Below are 21714 nucleotides of genomic sequence, written 5' to 3'. Positions count from 1 at the left end.
TTCCCTGGTAGCTCAATTCGCTGCCCCCTGCTATGTCATGATGTCACATATGGGTTAAATGCAGAGAACACGTTTCGTTGTCGGGTGCTGTGGTGTGTCAACTCTGATCACTTAATTGCTCATTTTATTATCAGCCATTCTCCCAGTCAGGGAGAGTAGCGCTCCCTTTTACCTAGGATGCTGTTAGTTATGCTCAATAAACCAGCATCCATGAAAATCGAAACATCTGTTTGTGTGTTACAGTTATAGAGGCTTACGCTGCTCATGATTGGTTATTAATACACAGGGAACGGCCTTTGAGCGCCCCCTGTGGTCAGACAGCCTTTGAAACGCTGTCCGTCTCCAACCCTGGGGCTGTATAATTCACAATGTCTCCCCCCGGCCCCCTCCCACATGTAAGCACCGCCTGTGAACATTTCAGCACTCGTGACGCTCCTTGACTTTTTAATGTAGACTTTTGTTTTCTCGGCAGTTTAATCATAACCGGAGGAAAACACTGGCTTCAGCTGCAAATGGATGCTGAGCAGACAGGGCTTCGGAACACAGGATTCCTATTCCCTAACTGAAGCTCTGTAACCAAGGCCGACAAAAAAATGTATGGTATAGTTAGTGGGGGTGGGGGGGGGGTGATTCCAAGGGAAGTGAAAACAAATGGAGTCCAGAGTGTTCCTTAAGGGGGCTTTTCCGTGAAGAACGTCGCCCCCGCCCGCTTAACAGCCGGCCCGGGTCGCCCCGATATAAATACAGTTTACTGGGCTTGGCCGGAGTTCAGCTATTAAGCAACAGCTCCGGGTTCCCCGTAGGAGGCGGCATAATGAATTATTGCAGAGGGTGGCTGTGCCCGATGAAGCCAGCGGGAATGGGGCTCACTCCCCCCGGTCCTCCATCACACCTGAAGTATGGCCGGGGGCAGCGAGGGGCGGGGGGACGCATATTGCCAGCTAAGCTCCCCCCCAGCCTTGTTAAAACATCATTCCACACTGAGGGGCCCTTAATGTATTTCCTGAATGAAGAACACGTATGATTTGTGGGCCGGTGTGGCCCTATAATGCGGGTCTGTACAGCGCTTCTCTCACTCCCTTGACATGAGGACCCCTGGTAGGGAGTTGGTCTTCCGGTTCCTTTACGGATCCCCACACACTGGCCTCAGAAGACCTGCCTCGCAGCACAGCGGAGAGTGGATCGGGACCGAAGCTGAACGCTGCACTGAAGACCAGCAGGAATCTTCATCCTCTGGGCCAAAGCATCATCTCTCTGCAGGTAGACGGGCCCTGTAGGCGCCAAGGTCACACCGACCATCCGACATTTGACAGCTCCCCCGCATCTGCACAGGCCAATGCACCAGTACGCATGCAGCAGCCCTCTCTGCCGCTCACCATACGCTGCTCCCATCAAGTCTGCAATGGTAGGACTGGGCTCCAAAGAGAGGCTCATCTAAAGGACCTCCAAGTGCTCACTAGGTCCAACATATTACACAAGGGATCATGTGATCATTGCTTTTTATAACCTGGTTTATGCTGTAGTCTTGCAGTCATGCTCGAATCTGTCTTGAGCTGTGTGCCAGCCCTGGCACTTGCATTAGAGTCCCCCTGAGTAGAGTGATCAGCATCCCTCACACTGAAGAGCGTCTTGCATCACTCGCTCTTTTCGCTGTTTCTCTGTTGTACTAATTTATGATCCACTCCTCACGCTTCTCAGCTCAGTCATTCTTAAATTACAGCCTTAGATAAGAGGCACCATCCTCTCCCCTACAGAGCGCCTTCATCTTGTCCAAATACCTTTAAGCAGTTTAATCACTTAATCCACATGTGGTTATTTAAAAGACAGCAGCAACAACACCTGACCATCAACGTGCACGTACAGTACATTATCTTGGCAGCAAACACTTGTTAAACACAGGCACTCAAATGATCTACCCTGTCAAGCCCGAAAAAGAAAAACAATACCTTCAGGGGAAGTCTACTCCGCAAGGCACAGTGCCAACGAGGATGTTACAAGGTCAGAGCTGAATGAAAGAGTCTAATTCACGCTTCATAAACAGACTAGTCAATGATGTTGGGCTGGGACGCTGTAATCATGACTAATCACGGGGATGGAAATGGGTTAATTGGGAAATAAGCAATCAACCACAACAATGGACCACTGTAGCATGTCATACATACAACAACAAACAAACAAAGATCTAAAAATGAAAGCCAAAGCACGTGTCTCTACACCTGACCCACCCCAAACTTAAACGCCAAAATAAACAAAGTGACAGGTACGACATCGACCGCTTCTGGAAGGCAGCGAGCTGGAAACAAATGGATGGATGGAAAGGAGGAAACGGTGCCAAGGATGTGAACCTTACAGCACAGATCAGGTTTTTTAGAATCGTCTGAACATTTTCCCTCCAAAATTAACTTTGATTTCAATTACTGTGAAACTCACTTTGCACCAAACAATCATGTACCCTGCAGCCAAGAAAGCTCAAAAGTATTTACATTTATTTTGTAATTTAAATCACTAACAGGCATTATTCTTGATTGTGATTATTCTTGATCAAAGAGCAGTGAAATTAACATTTCTCTGACGCCGTCCCCTCTGGTACAGTTTGTTTATGCTTGTGTCTTTAGTTGCTAATGGAAGTGAGTGGCTGGCATTAGTTATATAACGCGGAGTGAGCAACAGATAGGTGTGACTTTTATAAAACATGTTAAAACGATATACCCCAGTGACATACACCACTTTCAAATACGAAGCAGAGATTCACAGACACCTATAAAAGCTGTTTTCCCCTGTGCTGTAAAAACCACACTGCAGAATACCATCAGCACTAGCAGAACATTTGTAGAACTGCATAAAATTCTGAACAATATAATTATTTTAGAACAAACATCCTAAAGATGAAAGAAATTATTTTATAAAGTGGCAATGATAAATCCTGCATTGATTTTTTTTTCTCCATGGCATTCAACTGGTGATTGGTCATTAGAATAATCAAAGAACTGATTTATGTGTAGGAAACATTTGAAAACTTTATCAAGGGCCTTTCTGTGAGACTCCCCCAAGCTGCCCGGGACCCCCAACTTTTTTTGCTTGTAATAGCAGCATTTTATGCTGGAGATAGGGCCCCAGTGACAACTTTAGTCCAGGTCCCCTGTAAATCTGGGCCTGGACTTCAGGTACTTTAGGTCTAACTTTGCTAGCGGCCGTCTTCAGTGCGCTAATGACGCTTCACCGGCAACCTGGGTGAACTCAGCAGGGTAAAACGCTCGCCGATCGCTAAGCCCCTACCTGACCAGTCAAGGCAAGCTATCTGGGGGCCAGTGTATGCTGGAAGGCGCAGGAAGGGCCACTAACTTCACCCCTTACCTTATATATTCACAACTCTGTAAAATAGCCTCCATTTGCTCTAATAAAGAGCTGCTGGGCCGGTCTTCATTTTCGGGGGATTTTGGATCCCAAGAAGACGCATCCTTATGGTGGCCTCCTACTCACGCCCCCACCCTTTTTGTCTGGACTACAGTGACACTGCCCTTGGCAACACTACTGCCGATACACACTCTGGGGATTACTCTGAGCTTGTTGTGGCATTGTTCCTCATTTTTCACACCCGCAGACTGCGCCCACATATCATAAATACACAGAAATGTTTACTGTCTGCCACGAAAGAGCATTCCGGGGCGTCCCCAAAGAGCCATCTCAAATTGTAGGTGCTGCCAGGGCGCAGATGAGAAACGTAAGAATCTCAGAGGCCGCATTTCCCACTCCCACCAGCAGGTGTCAGACCTCGTCAAAACTGGGTTCCAAAACATACACAGCAGAACAAATACAGCAGTAGAGAAACTGCTAAAAGTATTTTATTTACATGACTGCTTCTTGAATTTGTTGTATTAATCCACACTTTATTAACGATGCCTTTCTTACCTCATTTAATCTTAGAGATCAAGCTCTTTTAAAGACATAGCAGATGAAAGAATATCACAGGAGGTACGTCAAACACGTAACGTCAGTCACGTTAGATAATTCTCTCTATTATTGGAGAATATTGTAGTGCAGGAAGCACCATATGTAAAGGACACATTACTGAAAGACCGCTGTGGATGTTAATATTTCCCTCACTGCCCATAAACACAACCCATAAAAGGTCCACCTACAAACACCTGGAGGCACCAAACCATTTGGAGATCCAACCACTGGCAGATACACCAGTCTTCCCAATCTAACTCAGCGTGACTTCAGTTTAACTCAGAATGTGGGATGAGACTCTGTGGTTCAGGCTGTTGACAACAGAGGTCTGACCTAAAATTGTTGGAATTGGTCTTTTAAAATAACACAAGATATCTCCATATAAAACCGAACCGCTGACATAAGCTTTCTGAGGAAGCAGTGCTGAAAGGATCTTATCAGGTAGTGACAGGAAGTGATGCAGCTTGACAGGAAGCACTCACCGAGCTGGATGTCATGCCCAGGCTGGTCTCAATGTAGGTCTCGGTCTTGGGCTCTACAGCCAGCTCTGCTTCCAAAATCTTCTCCACTGGCATGTCCTCGTTGGCACTGCTGGTGGACTCCACCTCATTCTCATTCCTGTCTTTTGCGCGCTGACGCTCTTCCTGGACAGCTGCATATACCAACACTGTTTTTGGTCACAAATGCCACAGAACTGCACTTCTGGTTTAGGCAAAGTGCTGTCGCCCATCCTGACCCTCATTAAATGAAAGGACGTTTTTGCTATTTACGCAAGTACAAGTACATTGAAAATGCTCCTTTTCACAGATCTTGGTCTCCTTTGAGGCACACACATACATTCATACAGTTGAGAATGAAACCTGGGGTCTGAGCAGAGGTGGGTATTTCAGGTCCAGAAAGTAAAAATCCAGACCAAGATTCTCTTTCAACCAAGCAGTTGAGTCTCTGTGACTGTGACTCTTCATTCCCAAGTGGTTGGTTGAAACAAAATCCTGGTTTGGATTTTTACTTTCTGAACCCGAAATGTCAACCTCTGGGTCTGAGTACGGGGTCAGGCGGTATTGTCTGGTACCCCTGGGGGGTTTTTCAGGGGGTTAAGGGTTAAGAGCCCAGTAGAGATGTGACTATTTTGCAGAGGCCAACTATCAAAACGGCTACCTTCTGAACAGAGGCCCACTGAGACCCAATCCAAAGTAATTTACCAAGACGTATCCCTGCAGCTTTTTTCCTGATGCCCTCCCCACTTCATTACTTGTCAGTACAGTTCTATACCGTGTTACACAACTTCTGGTTTTGGCACATTAATGTTATTTTCTCAGTTACTGTGCTGAGTAATAAATGAGTATTAATGTGTTCTCACTATGTTCTGCTGTTGTTTTGCAGTAAGTTGTAACTTGTTTGCAAATTATTCCTGCTCACTGTGAAAAGATTTATCTGAAAATGAGGCTTGGTTCCTTATGCTTTATTGACTGAAATATTGTACCATGAAGTAAAAACAGATTCCTGATTAGCGAGCCTGACTTCCTGTCGGTGTGGACATACAGGAAGTGGTTTGCGAACCGTGCAGACAGTGTGAACGGGACGCCAACACTCACTGTGGCCAAGGCAGCAGTAACCACACTTCCGCCCTCCGTGGTTTGGGGATGGGGGGGCTCTATCCCCCCCTGCCTCTATCTCCCCTGCTGTAAGCACACTTCACCTCCCACTTTTTTGTTTCTGGTTTGGGACTGCTGAATCACGGGGGGGATTTGGGAATGGGGCTGACAGGGCCCCACTTGACAGGAGGTGCTGTCTGTATGGGGGGGAGGGGGGGTTCAAGTGGAGGGTAGAATATTTCTTCAAAGTCACGGAAAGGTGAATGGGGCACAGAAACTTAAGGGAGCTGCGTGTGTTTTTGCTTGCTGAGATGGGGGGGGGGGGATACAGATTAATTTAAATTTCTCATAGAAAGGGTTTTGTTTTCACTGCTGGGGACTGTGTCACTACATCACACACACACGTGAAACATGAGCTTCTGACACTAGAAGCATAATGAATTTTAAGGAGGAAACTGATCACGTCAACATGAAAGAGAAAACTGGTCTTGACACATCCTCGTTATAAAACTTAATCTCATCTAGTCCAAATTATAAAGTGTCATATAATATTGAATCATATCATCTGTCAAATGCCTCTCATCTCCATTCCCAGTCCGCAGAATCTCATACTGCGGCGGATAGCTCCGTGGACCGTAACTCTCACCGGGTGAACTGGAACTCAGGCGTGGCCATAAATCACGCCGCTCGCACGTTTGCCAAACCAGACGCGGATTAGGGCCGGTTTGTACTGCATGTCTTCCAGGCTAAAAACGGGGGGGGCGGTGAGGGGAAACACGCTAAATATAAAGGAAGACGGATGCCTGTCTGTGCGCCTCGCTCCACTCAGACAGTGGGCCCGGCTTATCGAGACTGATAAGCAGAGCTGTCTTCCTGATGAGTGCGCTGACCTGCCAAGCTGCTTGGCTCTGCCTCAGAAAAGCATACAGGGTAGCCCTCCCGAGTGATTTAAGCTTATGAGGTCACTCTCTCAAATCAATGAGGTGTATGAAGTCACTGAAGCGAGTGAATGACGGGATGTGAGGTCACTGTAATGAGTGAATGAAGGGACGTGAGGTCACTTTAATAAGTGAATAAAGGGATGTGAGGTCACCGTAACAAATGAAGGGATGTGAGGTCACTGTAATGAGTGAATGAAGGGACGTGAGGTCACTTTAATAAGTGAATAAAGGGATGTGAGGTCACCGTAACAAATGAAGGGATGTGAGGTCACTGTAATGAGTGAATGAAGGGACGTGAGGTCACTTTAATAAGTGAATAAAGGGATGTGAGGTCACTGTAGTAAGTGAATGAAGGGATGTGAGGTCACTGTAATGAGTGAATGAAGGGATGTGAGGTCACTTTAATAAGTGAATAAAGGGATGTGAGGTCACTGTAATAAATGAATGAAGGGATGTGAGGTCACTGTAGTAAGTGAATGAAGGGATGTGAGGTCACTGAATTGAGTGAATGAGGGATGTGAGGTCACTATAGTGAATAAATGAAAGAATGTGAGGTCACTGTAGTGAGTAAATGAAGGGGTGTGAGATCACTGTAGTAAGTGAAGGAAGGGATGTGAGGTCACTAGCAAGTAAATGAAGGGAGGTGATATCACTGTGATGAGTGAAGGAAGGGATGTGAGGTCACTGTAGTAAGCAAATGAAAGGATGTGAGGTCACTGTAATGAATGAATACAGGGATGTGAGGTCATCGTTGTGAGTGAATGTAGGGATGTGAGGTCACTGTAGGAAGTGACTGAAATACATGAGGTTACACTCGTAACATTTCATAGGATGTAAAATGAATTCTAATGGGCATACCTTCTCTCTTCATGCCCATGGCCAGACACTTCTGGTAGCGGCAGTACTGGCAGCGGTTCCTCTGCCTCTTGTCAATGGGACAGTCCTTGCTGTCTCGACAGGTGTAGGTCAGATCCTTCCTCACTGTCCTCTTGAAGAAGCCTTTGCAGCCCTCGCAGCTGTACACGCCGTAGTGTTTACCTGCCAAAGGCAAGAAAGCTCATCTTCAAGGGTTGGATTGATTAATGAGGTCCAACTCTGGATTCAAAGTCCTTAACCCCACACAATGCTGACTGTAGATGTAGATCAACTGGAGTATGAGCATGAAACAAGATATGGTATGGTGCTGCGACTCACCCGAGGACCGGTCACCGCAGATGGTGCAAATGTGCTTGGTGAGAGCCAGTGGGTTGCCGGAGGGCTGGGCGGGCACCTTCATCACGCCATTCAGACCCAGTGGGGGCTTGATGTCCTCTGAACTGCTAACCGAGTTCATGGGGGAGCTGAGCTGTGATCGACAGGGACAGAGAAGGAGATAGATGGATGGACATGATCACCATAATCAACCCAACAGCATCCTCATCCTACCGCTACTTGCATACAGCAAACATAAGAATAACAGCATAGGTGGCATCATTTGGAGATGAGTTGGATTCTCATTACCTGGACCTCTCGAGGATACTACAACAACCTCAGAGCTGATAACCCCACCCCCCCTTCACCATACGCCCTTACATTTTGACTCAGAAGCTCGAGGGAACCTGGGAGTCTGTTTGTTTGTGGGCTTTCTCTGACGGTTGCCCCACCCCCCCACCTGTAAGGAAAGCCTCTGCGGATGTCTGCCTTGCAGTTGGCCGGGCTGCGGCGCTGCACAGCTCTATTTCAAAGCCCGTAGCCCAAATTTGGGCTGCCCCCCCAAGTGAGCTGCGGTCGGATTTGATTTCCCCGATACTTTGCTTTATGACACTTTCAGAAAAAACATCATAGTGACTCATATGGTGCGGCCAACGAGTTTGGTCAAAAAAGGTAAGCAAAAACAGAATTAATCCTGACAGCGTGATCTGGTTACAGAGCTTGGGTAAGGCAATGAGATGTTCCTGGCTTGACAAAGACACAGATACCTGTTTTGGTGAGCGGGCAAACTCCCACCACCCTGCGATGGCGCCGAGCCGGTCATCACGAGCGCGAGGCTCGCCCCTCCGGCGGCCCGCCCGTGGCACCCATCGGCTCAGCCCATCTGCTCCATATTTACACTCCAGGTCCAGGGCCTATGCAGCTGGTTGGCGACCGCCTCCCGCAAGACATCCCTAGCAGAGTGTCCGATCGCCTGCGCTGCTAATTCCGCTAGCCCATATGCGCCTTCCGTGGTGGACTTGCTTGCTGTCGCCAAGGCCCCCTGGTGGCCGTTCCGACGGCGCAAAAAAAGCACGGCAGCTGCCCTAGACGTTGGCTGGGCCCAGATCCACTGGGCAGTGAACGCCCTCGTTGTTGCTGGCCCGGCTAATCCGCTAGCCGCTGTGTCTTTTTTATTTTTTCTGGCCCAGACACCACCCCATTGGCTGAGATGAGACCCATCCAAGAATGTAGCCCTTCCATGGATACCGAACATAGTATCACGGGAGTCTGAGTTCCCACACTTTGTTTACGCAAGTGGGCTGCTTAGGGCTTGCATTCTTTGCAATTTCATGCCTCAAAAGTCTCCTGGTGGTTTTCACAGTTATTATATATTTACTGAAGTAAAATAAGGCCTTGTGCTGCTCCAGAGACATCTCTTCTATCTGATCGCTGTCAAGAGTGCCTCAGCATTTGCACTGAAACCTTCCCCCTTTTGTAAATTAAAGAGGCATCATTTCCGATAAAGGTGCAGATCTGATGCGATCAGCATAACAGAACGATACGTCTGCCAGCGTGGTCCGAACTTGCTGCCACGGCTGCACGTGGAACGTACATTTCAAATGGAATCTTGTGGTTGTATTAAATGAAGGTTTCTGGTTGCCGTGCAAACGGCGAACGCGTATTCTGTTCCGTGATCTCCTTGCAGGCATTACTTCTCCCTCATTCTGTGACATGGAAAAACATCCGGCCACAAATCCACGGCCATCCCGTCATCCCGAATCTCCGACAGGAACTCGTCAGCATCAGATACATGGGAAGACGCATTACTTATAAGCACCAGCTGCGAGTTACCTGTGATTTTATCTGCTCGACAACATCCGCTTGTTCTCATAGAGATAATTGGACCCGGACCGTAGATTATGACATAAAAACAAAGCGTCATACAGAGTTCATGCATCCTCAAAGAGTTTATTCTGAGGTGCTGAATCCTATTCTGTGATTGACTCGGACTCTACAAAGTCCTGCTTGTTGTTTTCGGCACCTAGAAAGGCAACCAGCTTACGCAGAACTGGACAGATATGTAGATAATACACGGCTCAACTCTGCGTTCAGGTAAGCTGTCAAACCAGTGCGTTGCTGTCCTAGTTCAGCCTCTGGTGAGTGTCCGCCTGATGCGGTCACATATAAAAATACATAATATAAATTATCATAGTAGACCTTTTCCTGAATAAAGTTCATCTGATGATGCAAACCATAAGCTCCTCTTCATTAGCCTTATTCAACTCAAGAGTCACAAAATGAAGAGTCCTTATGGGCCTGATACATTCATGTGGGTACATTTTAGCTTACATCGTCTTAAAACTTGGCACTTCCCTCTCTCTCTCACGCCTAGACATTCTGCCCCAACAACTTCATCTTCTCACCACTGACACAACTGATCGAAACTGCTTCTACTCAGTAAATCTATTTTCAGTAGATCAGTGACTCAATAAGCCCCGCGGGACACTGTGCAGCGCTGGGGTGTTGATTTGCCTTCATGGTCTGAACTGTGGGGACATAGGAGGTAGGATCCTAGGGCTCGGGGGAGGAAGTAGGACAACTGGCCATGTCATGAATGAATTCACAAGCTGTGGTGAGCCAGCGAAAGGGGGTGCTGACGTGTCAACATGCAGAGATTGGTAGGAAGGAGAGAAGGGGTGAGGCACTGGTGACCAGCATACAGTAGTGAGTCACGTGCAGGACCATGGTATAAAAGTATGCCTGGCTTCAACCACTGTGGCAGGTTGTAAAGTTCGGGCTGGACCTCTGGCCACGGACACAAATGTCCATTGGCTTACGGAAGGATCTATGGGAAAACTGAGCTTTCAAAGCCCCAGAGGAAAAAAATACTCGGACATAGACAAAAAAAGAGGACAAATTCCTTAATGTCCACTAAGGTCTGTCTTTCATCACGGATTCCCCCTTGAGAGACCCCCCGAGTTCCTTAGAAAAGTCCATATTGCCAACTATTCAGTCTATAATGATATTCCCTTTTATAATGCTGATACGTATGTGTATGATGGTGCAACCATCTTCCAGCAAGGGATTCAAACCGTAAGACTTTGTGGGCTGTGGTTTTGCACTACTGCCATGGATATGACCCACAGAGACCGCTCACACTCATGTTACCCAACCTGCCTAAATCCACTGGACAAGAGCTCTGGGGAGACCCTTCGGAACATCTAAAAGCCCTCTCATCTGGATAAAACAAAGACGAAATAAAACTTTTCTTTTTTTTCTTTTTAGAAAGCACCACCACGTGGGAAGAATGGAAGAAGAGAATATATTATGCGGAGCTTCTGACTTTCATGCAGCGAGAAGCTAGACAGGACCGACATGTAAAACCGACCCAAAAATGAGCGTCACAGAAAACCCGAATGAACAATCGGGGGAAGTTGGCGCAGATGCTGCTTTTGAAAAAAGCTCGCTTGCCGTCTCAAAAATTTGTTCGGAATGAGTCTTCAAAGAGGTCCGCTGAGCGTGAGCCTCTGCTTTCGACGGGGTGAGGAAAAAAACGCCTTTCCTTTTTTTTGCCCCCTTTGAAATCGCATAATCAGCTTTCAGGTCGTTTCATCATCAACGTCTCTGGGCCCGACGTGTGCGAAATGCAGCGAATCCTGAACTAGAGGATGTCCTTCCAGTGCCCTTAAAGTGAACAGACACAGGGCATCTTGTCCGAAAACGGCTCATTCATACTTTGCACATTACTCTTCCATATCTGCTGTCTCAGCCATTTCTTTTACTTATATTATAATTAGTTAATATATTTTGTTTAGCCATATTTTCTGTTTCAGTCATTTCATCTATTTGTTTCATAAATATGCACCTCTGCGGCTAGTTATTTGGCCACGTTTTGTAGGTACCTTTGTTTTGTGATTTGGATCCATGATTCTTGCGTTGTTTGCACAATGCTCTAGGTGTTGAGCTATAGGAGCAAATCCTGTAATAGGTTACATGTTACTGACCAGATGATGAAGGTGATGTTCTGATGTTCAAAAGACAAACAAAGAATCTTGAACCCGCACTGGGACCCCAGTTAGGAGCTACAGAGTGACAGGATGGCGTCTACCCGTAAATCATCTCCCTCCCTCCTGAGTGCCAGCTCATCTTTATTTTTACGCCAAAAGTGCCTAATAACATTCCAGTGAATCCCCGATTTAATCCTGATTTCTGAAGGAATTACCAAAGGTCCAAGGCTGAAATTCCATATCCTGCATAGCAAATACAGCTGTTTTAAAAGTACAATGATATAGCCTTGGTTCAAAGGCTGTCAGATTTTCAGAACGAAAGGTTTTTAGGATTATAGGGCAGACATAGACACATTTACCTGAAAACCCAAATAACGGTCATGCAATGGTTGTGGACGTCTGGGATTCTGAGATGATACCAAAACTGTTCCACTTACATTTGACTTGAACAGCTTTATCTCAGCATGTCAGAGCCGTAATTGTTAATGAGATGGGTGCTGCCATAGTGGGAGAGGCTGGTGCATCATGGGAAAAGGGGAGCAGTGTCAGACACAGTCAGACCACTTCCCATAATTCATTCCTCATCTGCCCAAACAAGCTTTGCTATAACTATTACTGAAACTGCCAAGTGACTGCTTGTGTTCTTGTGCTCGTACCCTCTGCCTCACTTTGTGTCTCCTGACACCACAAATCAAAGATTCTTTGGTGTCCTTTGTCTTTATTATCAGCAGAACAAAGAAATCACCTGCATACCTTTCCCTTTTAGTTTCCCCTAAAAAACACCTGTCATCAATACTTTTTGTTATCCTTCTGGAAAACTCTTGACAGTGGACAGATTCATGACTTTCTGGAGACAGTGGACAGATGCATGGTTTTCAGGATACAGTGGACAAGTGCATGGTTTTTGGGAGACAGTGGACAGATGCATAGCTTTCGGGAGGCAGTGGACACATGCATGTTTTTTGGGGGACAGCGGACAGATGCATGTTTGCAGGAGACAGTGGACAGATGCATGTTTTTCAGGATACAGGATACAGATGCATGGCTTTTTGGAGACAGTGGACAGATGCATGGTTTTCGGGAGACAGTGGACAGATGCATTGTTTTCAGGAGACAGTGGACAGATGCATAGCTTTCGGGAGGCAATGGACACATGCATGCTTTTTGGGGGACAGCGGACAGATGCATGTTTGCAGGAGACAGTGGACAGGTGAATGTTTTTCAGGATACAGGATACAGATGCATGGTTTTTTGGAGACAGTGGACAGATGCATAGCTTTCGGGAGGCAGTGGACACATGCAGGTTTTTTGGGGGACAGCGGACAGATGCATGTTTGCAGGAGACAGTGGACAGATGCATGTTTTCAGGAGACAGTGGACAGATGCATGTTTTTCAGGATACAGGATACAGATGCATGGTTTTTCGGAGACAGTGGACAGATGCATAGCTTTCGGGAGGCAGTGGACACATGCAGGTTTTTTGGGGGACAGCGGACAGATGCATGTTTGCAGGAGACAGTGGACAGATGCATGTTTGCAGGAGACAGTGGACAGATGCATGTTTGCAGGAGACAGTGGACAGATGCATGTTTTCAGGAGACAGTGGACAGACGTACGGCTTACTGAAGACAGCGGACCGATCCATGGCTTTTAGAAGACAATGGACAGATTCATGACTTTCAGGAGACAGTATACAGATGCATGGCTTGCAGAAGATAGTGGACAGATGCATGGTTTTTGGTTAATGCCGTTCTTCCCTACAAAGCTTCAGGGTGTTCAGTGACTATGAAGCCACGTGTGGAGCCTCACTTCGCGGTTCCAGGGCCACGAGAACCCCCTTGAGTTTCACAGTGAGGCATCAGCGCCAGACCCGGGTGCCGCCAGGAAGCACGCGACAGTATCAAGACCCCAACCGCATCTGTCTGAGGTTAGTGTCTGCACAGCATCGTACACACACACACACGCGACGCCTACAGTTTTTTCACCCCGGTAATGCGGTATTGCTGTCACACAGGAAGCCACTCATTTCTGCTTTTTTCTATGTGAAACTTCAGGCCTATGACTTAAGGACATCACACAACCCACGTATAAACCTAGACCTCGGCGCATAAATGGGAGAGCAAATTTCGGAAACTCATTCAGTCCTCATGTAATCCAACAAAGAACATTTGTTACATTTCCAAAACTCGCTAAGTCCACCGAAACTGTATTGAAAATGTATCCCATGGAGTAACTTGAACTGTAATAATGGAGTTTTGGAAATTTGCTCTTCGATTAGTTTACATTGGCATTCCATGTCACGCGCACCCTCAGTTAAAAGTAGATATCACCATGATGGCAGTGGCCTTTCCAGCCAGGCAGCATGACGAGAGCCCGATGAGGGACCCTGTCTCAAATCTCTGTCACCTTCAGGCGCCCTTCCCTCCCGGCCTGTCCCGTGTCCACAAGCTGGCCTCGCTCAGCTCCCGGCCAAAACGCTCTCATTCCTCGTCCGCAGAGGAAGCCAGATAAAACGGCTCCCCGGGACCCCTGGATTTTGTCAGCGCGTATTAAGTTCCATTGACAGAATGTTTCTGTAATCGACTCGGTCACAGAAACAATGCAATCTGGAGAGCCCCATAGTTCGAGTCAAAAGGAATTTGCTGCATTTGACGTATAATAGCAAAGAAAGATGTCAAAATAGTGTCAGTGTTTTTCTTCAGACTGTTCCAAAAGCATAGCTTTGTAGTTGTGGTAAGAATACACATTTAGCATTTTTCAAGGTTAATTTTCATACAGGAATATAATTCGACAATAAAAATATTGCTGGTAAGTCAGATCTAAACAGTTCACTGGAGTATGTGACTCGTGCATATGTTTGTGCTGGTTTGACAGCGCTGAAGGTAAAAAGATTAGTACTTTTTAATAATTCTGTACAGTGTCACTGTTTGGGAACCGGTTTCTGCACTTCTAGCTAGACTGAGCAATGCGTTAAGAATGCGATTTGCTGGTCTTAGGAATGTGATTAGCAGGTCTTAGGAATGTGTTTTGTGAGGAGCAGCTGTCGAGTCCTTCAGCTGGACACACAGCGTTTGCCCGGCAACACGGAGCGTTAACAACAGCAATCAGAACCCGAGTCTCCACCGAAACCCGATCAGCCGGTCTTTATCCACTCATTCCTTTCACATTCCTTCAGCCTGCGATTCCTGGATCGCATTTGACTGTGTAATAGCCAGGCACAGACTTTCTTAATTACGCCTATTTAAACACGATACAGTCAAACCGGACCCCCGTCTTCCCTTATTGATTCAGACTCCGCTGAGGAAAATGTCCCATTTGGACCGCCCCATGTCCCCAGAGCACCGTTCTGGAAGAATACCCTTACAAAGCTTCAGCCTTTCACTTTCTTCTCCTGAAAAACAGGATAATAATGACTTCTGTTTGCCCCCATGAGGAAAACGAACCCCTTTAAACAAAGACCACGTTTGGGGAAAACTCCCAGCAGGCCGAGCGTGTTCAAGATCATTCTTTCGCTCTTAGAGCTTTTTGGAGCAGACATGGGGAGGTGAGGCAATCGATCACACGGCACGCTAGCTGGATAGATCTGCCCCCTGACTGAGTGATGCAGCATGTGAGTGGCGAGGCTCCAGGGCCGTGTGGCGGGGGTCACGGGGTCATCCACATGGCAGGGGATAATAAATCGGCAAGGGGGCCGAGCCTTTCTGCAACACAAACTGTCCCACGAGCTCATGGTTCCCCCCTCCCCCCCAAAAAGCTCCCGCGCAGGCATCAATCCAACCATGAAGTCTAGACGTGACCGTGTCACGTGACCTCCCATAAACCGCCCCCTTACTTCACACTCAAGCCAGGTGGTCGGAATCAGGCAGAATTCACACACACAGAAAAAAGGAATCATTCTGACCAATTATCCCGATTAATCACCCCGATCCCTTTCACGCTCGTTGCCGTCATGCCCGACCAGTGGCTTGCGGACATTTGAGTGGGTGTGGTGGCTGATCAGCTCTCCACACAGGCCGGGCCTCGCCAAGTGGCACAGACTTGGATGCCTCCTGCCCACTCCGGCCACCTGCCGCCACTGCGCCCGGCCCCCATGTACATCTCTGATACCTGTCAGCAGATGAGCACTTCGCTTCTGAGGCTCAGGCCTTCCTCCCAGGACCACAAATAAGACGCCACAACACTAGCATGCTGCATGTTTTGTCACATCACACTCAGCCAAGGATAGGAACATTTTTCCCTAATAGTTTATATGTGTTTATGCACAATGATGGAGCTGTTTTGCCACAATAACATTTCCCTGCCATTGTACCGTACAATTGTACATGTGACAAATAAAGATCTTAAATCTTGAATCCTGAAGTCGGCCTCTGATCTTTGATAAAAGGTCGTTCCCTCCATGCTCCTGATCTGAGATTTGAGACCAAGCCCTCCCCTAGAGTTTATTCCAGCTGAAAAACGAGCCCCTGCTCAACGCCGCGTTTTTATGGCCACAGAGACATGGGCGGGGCACCCCCGAAACACCCGCATTAATCCCGGGTGGGATTGCATTGGCCTGGCGTTCTCTCCGGCCGAAATTCCCCACAACATTCCAGAGAGTGGAGGAAGAAAAAGAATAATAATAATGATACAGAGAAAACCACTTTCTGGGGAAACAAAAATCTGACACTTGAAGGAAAAATGTACTGAAGAAATCTCCATGTGTGGCCTTTTAAAGACACAGAGGCCATTCTGACACGAAACAATACGCAGCGCAGGGCATGTTAGCACGTTAGCGCGATAGCCTCCACCCGAGCATGGAGCAGTCGGGCTTAAAAAAACACAGACAAGCTGTCGCATGTCCTGGCGGCTGGTGCGGAAATCCCGCCAGTTACTTGCAGTGCACTGGGGGGCGCTGATGTGCGTTTGGGGAATATTTCTGAGAGAGATCGTGAACACCTCTGGTATGGGGGTAGGAAAGGAGAGCCTGCAACCCCCCCCTCCCAAATATGGCCAGTGTGGTAGGGGGGGTCTTCTTTATTACAGTTAAAGACAGAAGTGTGGGGTTTGACCTCATCCCACCCCGGTGTACCTGGAAAAAGTAACCTAAAAGCCTAAATCATCCTCCGTCATGCCATCTCCATGACCAGCCACAAGCTGCACAGGAGGGGTGTGGGGCAGTAAAACGTAATCAGCATGTGGTCTTCCCTTGCCGCCTGCAGAGGGCGCTAGAGGGCTCTGGGATTGACTTCGTCGCACGGCTCATCACTGTTAACTCCCAGGTGAGGGTGACAGGAAGCGGGGACGCGGCAGACGGGCCGTTCAGTGCGGCACAGATGGTGCCGCAATCAGAAGCCGAGCGCTACCTGGGACAGACTGGGTCTCCCTCAGGATTATCACCCGGAACCAGGAGCTTTAGGGCTGGCGGTGCTGTGCTGTGCTCAGCCTGCCCTGGCACGTCTGGGGGTTCTTCTGTACCATCTTACAAAGCTAGCAAACCACACTGTACATTTACAAATTCAAATACCTTGGCCAGCCCTTTAAATAAAACAAAATTCATCTTTAAAATCCCACAAAGAATACCTGAAGGCACAATGCTTTCAAATTGTCAAAGAAAGCTATCTGCTTATCCCGCTCAGGATCGCAGGGAATCTGGAGCTTATCCCAAGCAGCACAGGGCACGAGGCCGTAACGCCCAGGATGGGATGCGTGTCCATCACAAGGTCACATATCCAATCATTGAACCACCATACCAAAAATGTCTACTTATTAAAAAATAAATTCAAATATGGAGGGAAAAAAGCTCCTGGAAACATCAGCCAACGTGTGTTACAACCTCTTCGACTTAGTCACAGTGCAAAGATTTAGGTCAGCACATGGATGAAAGGACTGGAATTAAGGTAGAATGGAAGAGAATCCTGTCTCCAGCAATGGAAGCGTCCTGCTCGGAGAGGTGAATAGACAGAGCTGCTAATCCAGACTCGTTCAATTTCACCCAGAGCTGGTGCCTACGTGAGTCGGGATTTGGCTCAAACTCGCTCGTGATGGCCAATAACAGCACCAAAAAAACTACCGCCACCCCCCCCCCCCCCCGACCATGTGACCTTCAGAACAGTTTGGAAGTGATTTGGGGTGAAAAACAACAGCTGAGCCACATCATTTCTGATTATTTCTGTGTACGATCACCACCTGAATATTGTATTGAACATAGTTAACTGTGGAGGGAAGGGCCACAATTTTATATGGGTTTTGTGGGAACCCCATAACCCGTAGCCTTTGCATCAGTAACATGTTGGCTGACCCTGGCCTGTGACCAGCAAGCTACGAAAAGCAAGACGGGGTAAGCGAAGAGGCGAAGTTTCAGTGTGCCTGTACTCGTATTTGTGAAAATGACAGATAATGCATTTATCATTTATCCAGCTCTATTAGCGGCTTTCACAAGCTGGTGTCCATGTGAAGGGAGTTTGCTAATGTGCGAGGGCAGAAGGGTAAGTACCTGGTAGGGGGTTACCTGGGGGCTGATGCTGGGCCCATAGCCCATCCCGGGCGAGGGTACCGACATGGAGTGGGCGCCCATGGGGGAGCTGATGACAGAGAAGGGCGGAGCCAGGCCGTTCATGGAAGAGCTCAGAGTGCTGATGGGCGAGTGCAGCGACGGTCCCGATGGACCCATGGCAGGTGGGCTCAGCAGCGATGGGTGCATACCGTGGTGGGACGTGGGCGAGCCCAGGGGTGACGGCGTCAGCTGGCCCGAGGAGTCTGTGGGGGGGATCAGGGGGAGGAGTCAGGATGGAAATAATACGTCCAATAACGTGTGTTCATTTCTGTGCGAGATCAGACACCTCGACACTGGAGATGAAAACACAGAATGACAGTGAACACTGTTTGACTGAACACAGAACAGCAGTAAAGACTTCAACCGAACACAGAAAGGCAGTGGACACTGGTAGTGAACCCTGAATGGCAGTAAATACAGTGTGGTGCTGATTACATTATCAACGTAGACACAGGCAATGAACACTGCAAGAAAGTGAACAACAGCACTGAACACAACATGACACTAAATCTTGCATCTGCCACAAAGTGTCACATCAGTGCAGTGCCTTGACTTGCTCTTGATCTTTACTCGCCTGACAAGCGGACTGGTAGTTTGAATGAAATGCATTATGGGAGTGAATCGCTCCACAGAGCGGCCCTGGGTCTTGCGTGGCAAGCCGCTGACAGGCTGCTGGGGCGTGGGGGAGGGGGGGCGTGGCCAAGGCCGGCCGTCTGACTGGGTGCCATGCGCTCGCCGCCTCGCACCTGCCGCCTGCTGTCGCTTTATCGCCCATCACTGTCACAGACGGTATGGAGGGTGGGGGCAGACTATCAGCTCCGGACTGTTCCGGATTGTGACCAAGCAGTGTGTCTGATGCTGATAGTTACAGAGTCCACACCCCTGCAAGTGCCACTGACACCATCCATCCATCCATCCATCCATTTCCATGGGATGTCAGTCTATTGCAGTTCTACTCGCTATCTAACACTTTTTAAGCAGAAAATACAATGGCGGATGCATTTCACAGCTTCTTTTCTTCTTTCGTCACTAGTCCACCAACAAGCCACCAAATAAAGGCCCAGAGCTCAGCAGCCTGTGATCCCAACACTGCCAGGTCTCTCACCCTCACGCCAAACCAACCACTTCCCATTCATCTTGATCCCATCACCAAAGGTCCTGCGAAGAGTCCAGGAGCAGACAGAAAGGGACGTGAGATGCTTTTGGGGAGGCAAAATTTTTTTTTACCTAAGATGGACAAAGTGACCTGCCAACTGGCCCCCGTTTCTTCGTACGAGATGGGTAGAACTTTCTAGACCTCATTGTAGGTGCTTATCCCTCTCTCCCTCAGCTGAAGGAAATAAAGCAAAATGTTCACCTTCAGCATTCAGCAAAGGCCTGGGGACTGGTGGTCAGCTGTTTCACCGAGGGCTATTGTAGTCACCTGACAGAGGGGCGCTGTTGTGAAAGATGGCACGAGGGGGGGCACGGGAGGGAGGGCGAGCTGCAATCTATTCTGGAGGCCCCCCCAAACCATTCTGCCCTGACCTGCTGGGCTCCGATTTTCCAGCACTTCCACAACCTTCCCAAGCTGCCTTGCTCCACCTTCAGCAGTGCGTTAAGCAAACACGGCCACGGGATAAGGCGGGGGCGGCGAGAGTGTGTCAGCGCTGGGGGGGGGATTCCCCGCAAAGCAAGCCAGAGCATCCAGGCTCACAAGAAAAAAGAACAACAGCCAATGGAAACAAGATGGGAACTGGAGGTGGCCTATGATACACCACCCCCCCCCCCCCCCCGAAAATGCTTTTTAAATAGCCACTGTGCTCCCCTGTACTCCTTCAGGGGGGGTGCCTTGTTTGACTGGGGTACAAAGTTTTCAAAGAAATCTCGGTGACTCACACGTAAAAAAAATCTACAAATAAACAAGACAAACACATGGTCAACCTACAGTCAAATGACCCCCCCCCCCAAAAAAAAAAAAAAAAATAGTTGTGATATGACTGGATGGGGTTTCGGCATATCCCCTAGGGGGTTTTTTCCCCACCCAGCCCCTCGGCTACATCCCTGGACCACACACAGCCTCCCAGACCTGCCACCGCTGGAGAGTATGACTAATATCCACACTTGCCAGGAGATTGTGCTCGTTTATTAAAGACCCCCCTCCCAATCACCCACCCTCCACCAGGATGCTGGAGCTCCCCGTGTTGGGATAACGGGGCCCCTGAAGCGCAGTGACAGACTCCAGAATCCCATTCCTCAGTAAGGCAAAAAACACAAACATGCATGAGCATCAACTCCACAAATGATTCTGTTGACCAAAAAGAATAAAAAGGCCAGAGCTGAAAATACAGAGGCAATTAGACAATTTACAGCCCGCTATGCTGGCTTCGTGGTGGCCAGGGACATTTTGGGGGGGGGGGGGGGGCAGAAATCAGAGGCCAAAGAAGCTATACTCGTTCGTCAGCTGGACCCTGGACTGGGACTCTGAACTGAGACCATAAGCTGAGACCCCAGCCACGACCAGCACCCCCTACGGCGCCTGGCATCCCCGCTGGTGTGCAAAAAGCGAAATCGCGGCCATCTGGAGATGCGCTGTCAGCATCTGAGAGGACCGGTGAGTGTCATCACAAGAGCCGTCCAAGCTCTTCAACCCCAGAGAGGGTCGTCAAGAAGTCATCAAGCTGCAATTAGCGGATGTGTAGGGATTACTCACTTCATTGTTTGGCCCGCCTGCTCACATTCTCACTTTAATATCGTTCTCAAAGCACCAAACACTCACTCTTACAACGTGCTGCGTGCCACAATGGCTTTGCAATCCAACAGGGGGAACAGTAATTAAGAAACTGAAACCATTTTAGAAGTTAAAACAAAGATGTTCAAATGATGCCATATCCTGGAAATGGCATTTAATCCTACAGAACTTCAACTGTTTAAGATGCAGTGATAATTTGGTTGAGGTTGTCATTCTTTTAATCGTCAATCCTTTTAATCGTTAATCGTTTTTATATACAAGTCATTAGATTGCAGTAGAAAGAGAGAGGAGACATTAGTTTGAATTAAAGAAAAACACGGATATCTTCAGGTAAAATCACTGAGATGAGGAGAGTCGGCTTTGCGAGGGGGAATTAGGGAGGTCTGCTTTGAAAACAAGCTGAGCTGGCTTCATGGTGATTTTCGAGTGGCGCGGTCCTCGCGGCTTTTCTTATATTGGGGTAAAAATGAGTCATAAAGTGAGAGCCCGACAGACGAGACAGACGGAGCATGAAAGAGTCTGTCATCGAATGTCTTACTCCGCGGATCCCTTTCAGAGCACGGGCTTTGAACCCGCCCCCGCCCACCCTGCCCTAACCAATCACAGCCAAACAAAGTCGGCTCCCAAGTAATTTGAGTGTAAAGCCTGCCCGTGTTGGATTTCCCCCTGCCCTCCCAGCTGAAGCCCCTCTCGCACCTGTCCCAGGCAGCCGGGAGGGGGGAGTGACCGCGATGCGGGGGGGCTTACCAGGGGGTCGGGGTATCCATTTGAGGTTTTGTGCGGC

General features: G+C 48.3%; 2 protein-coding genes across 8 annotated transcripts in view; both read right to left on the bottom strand.

Moving 5' to 3' along the window:
• The window catches only part of LOC125746730 (bromodomain-containing protein 3-like), a 195347-nt gene that overhangs the window by 37546 nt on the left and 136087 nt on the right, over positions 1-21714 (bottom strand). The gene's annotated exons all lie outside the window — the stretch shown is intronic.
• Positions 1-21714, bottom strand: part of rxraa (retinoid X receptor, alpha a) — a 77144-nt gene that overhangs the window by 7130 nt on the left and 48300 nt on the right. For 2 of the 7 annotated variants that reach the window (XM_049021099.1, XM_049021096.1), the window contains 4 exons: positions 18155-18402; positions 7682-7832; positions 7346-7525; positions 4434-4618 (listed from right to left, as the gene is read on the bottom strand). In XM_049021099.1, the coding sequence (XP_048877056.1) occupies positions 4434-4618; positions 7346-7525; positions 7682-7832; positions 18155-18402 (764 nt within the window). Of the gene's footprint in view, positions 1-4433; positions 4619-7345; positions 7526-7681; positions 7833-18139; positions 18403-21714 lie in introns of all 7 variants that reach the window. The other 5 variants (XM_049021094.1, XM_049021098.1, XM_049021100.1 and 2 more) reach the window with 3 other exon arrangements.

The sequence above is a fragment of the Brienomyrus brachyistius genome, chromosome 7 (assembly GCF_023856365.1).
Source record: "Brienomyrus brachyistius isolate T26 chromosome 7, BBRACH_0.4, whole genome shotgun sequence".
NCBI classification, from domain to species: Eukaryota; Metazoa; Chordata; class Actinopteri; order Osteoglossiformes; family Mormyridae; genus Brienomyrus; species Brienomyrus brachyistius.
The sequence above is the reverse complement of the archived record's forward strand: the minus strand, read 5'-3'. Positions and strand labels throughout refer to the sequence as shown.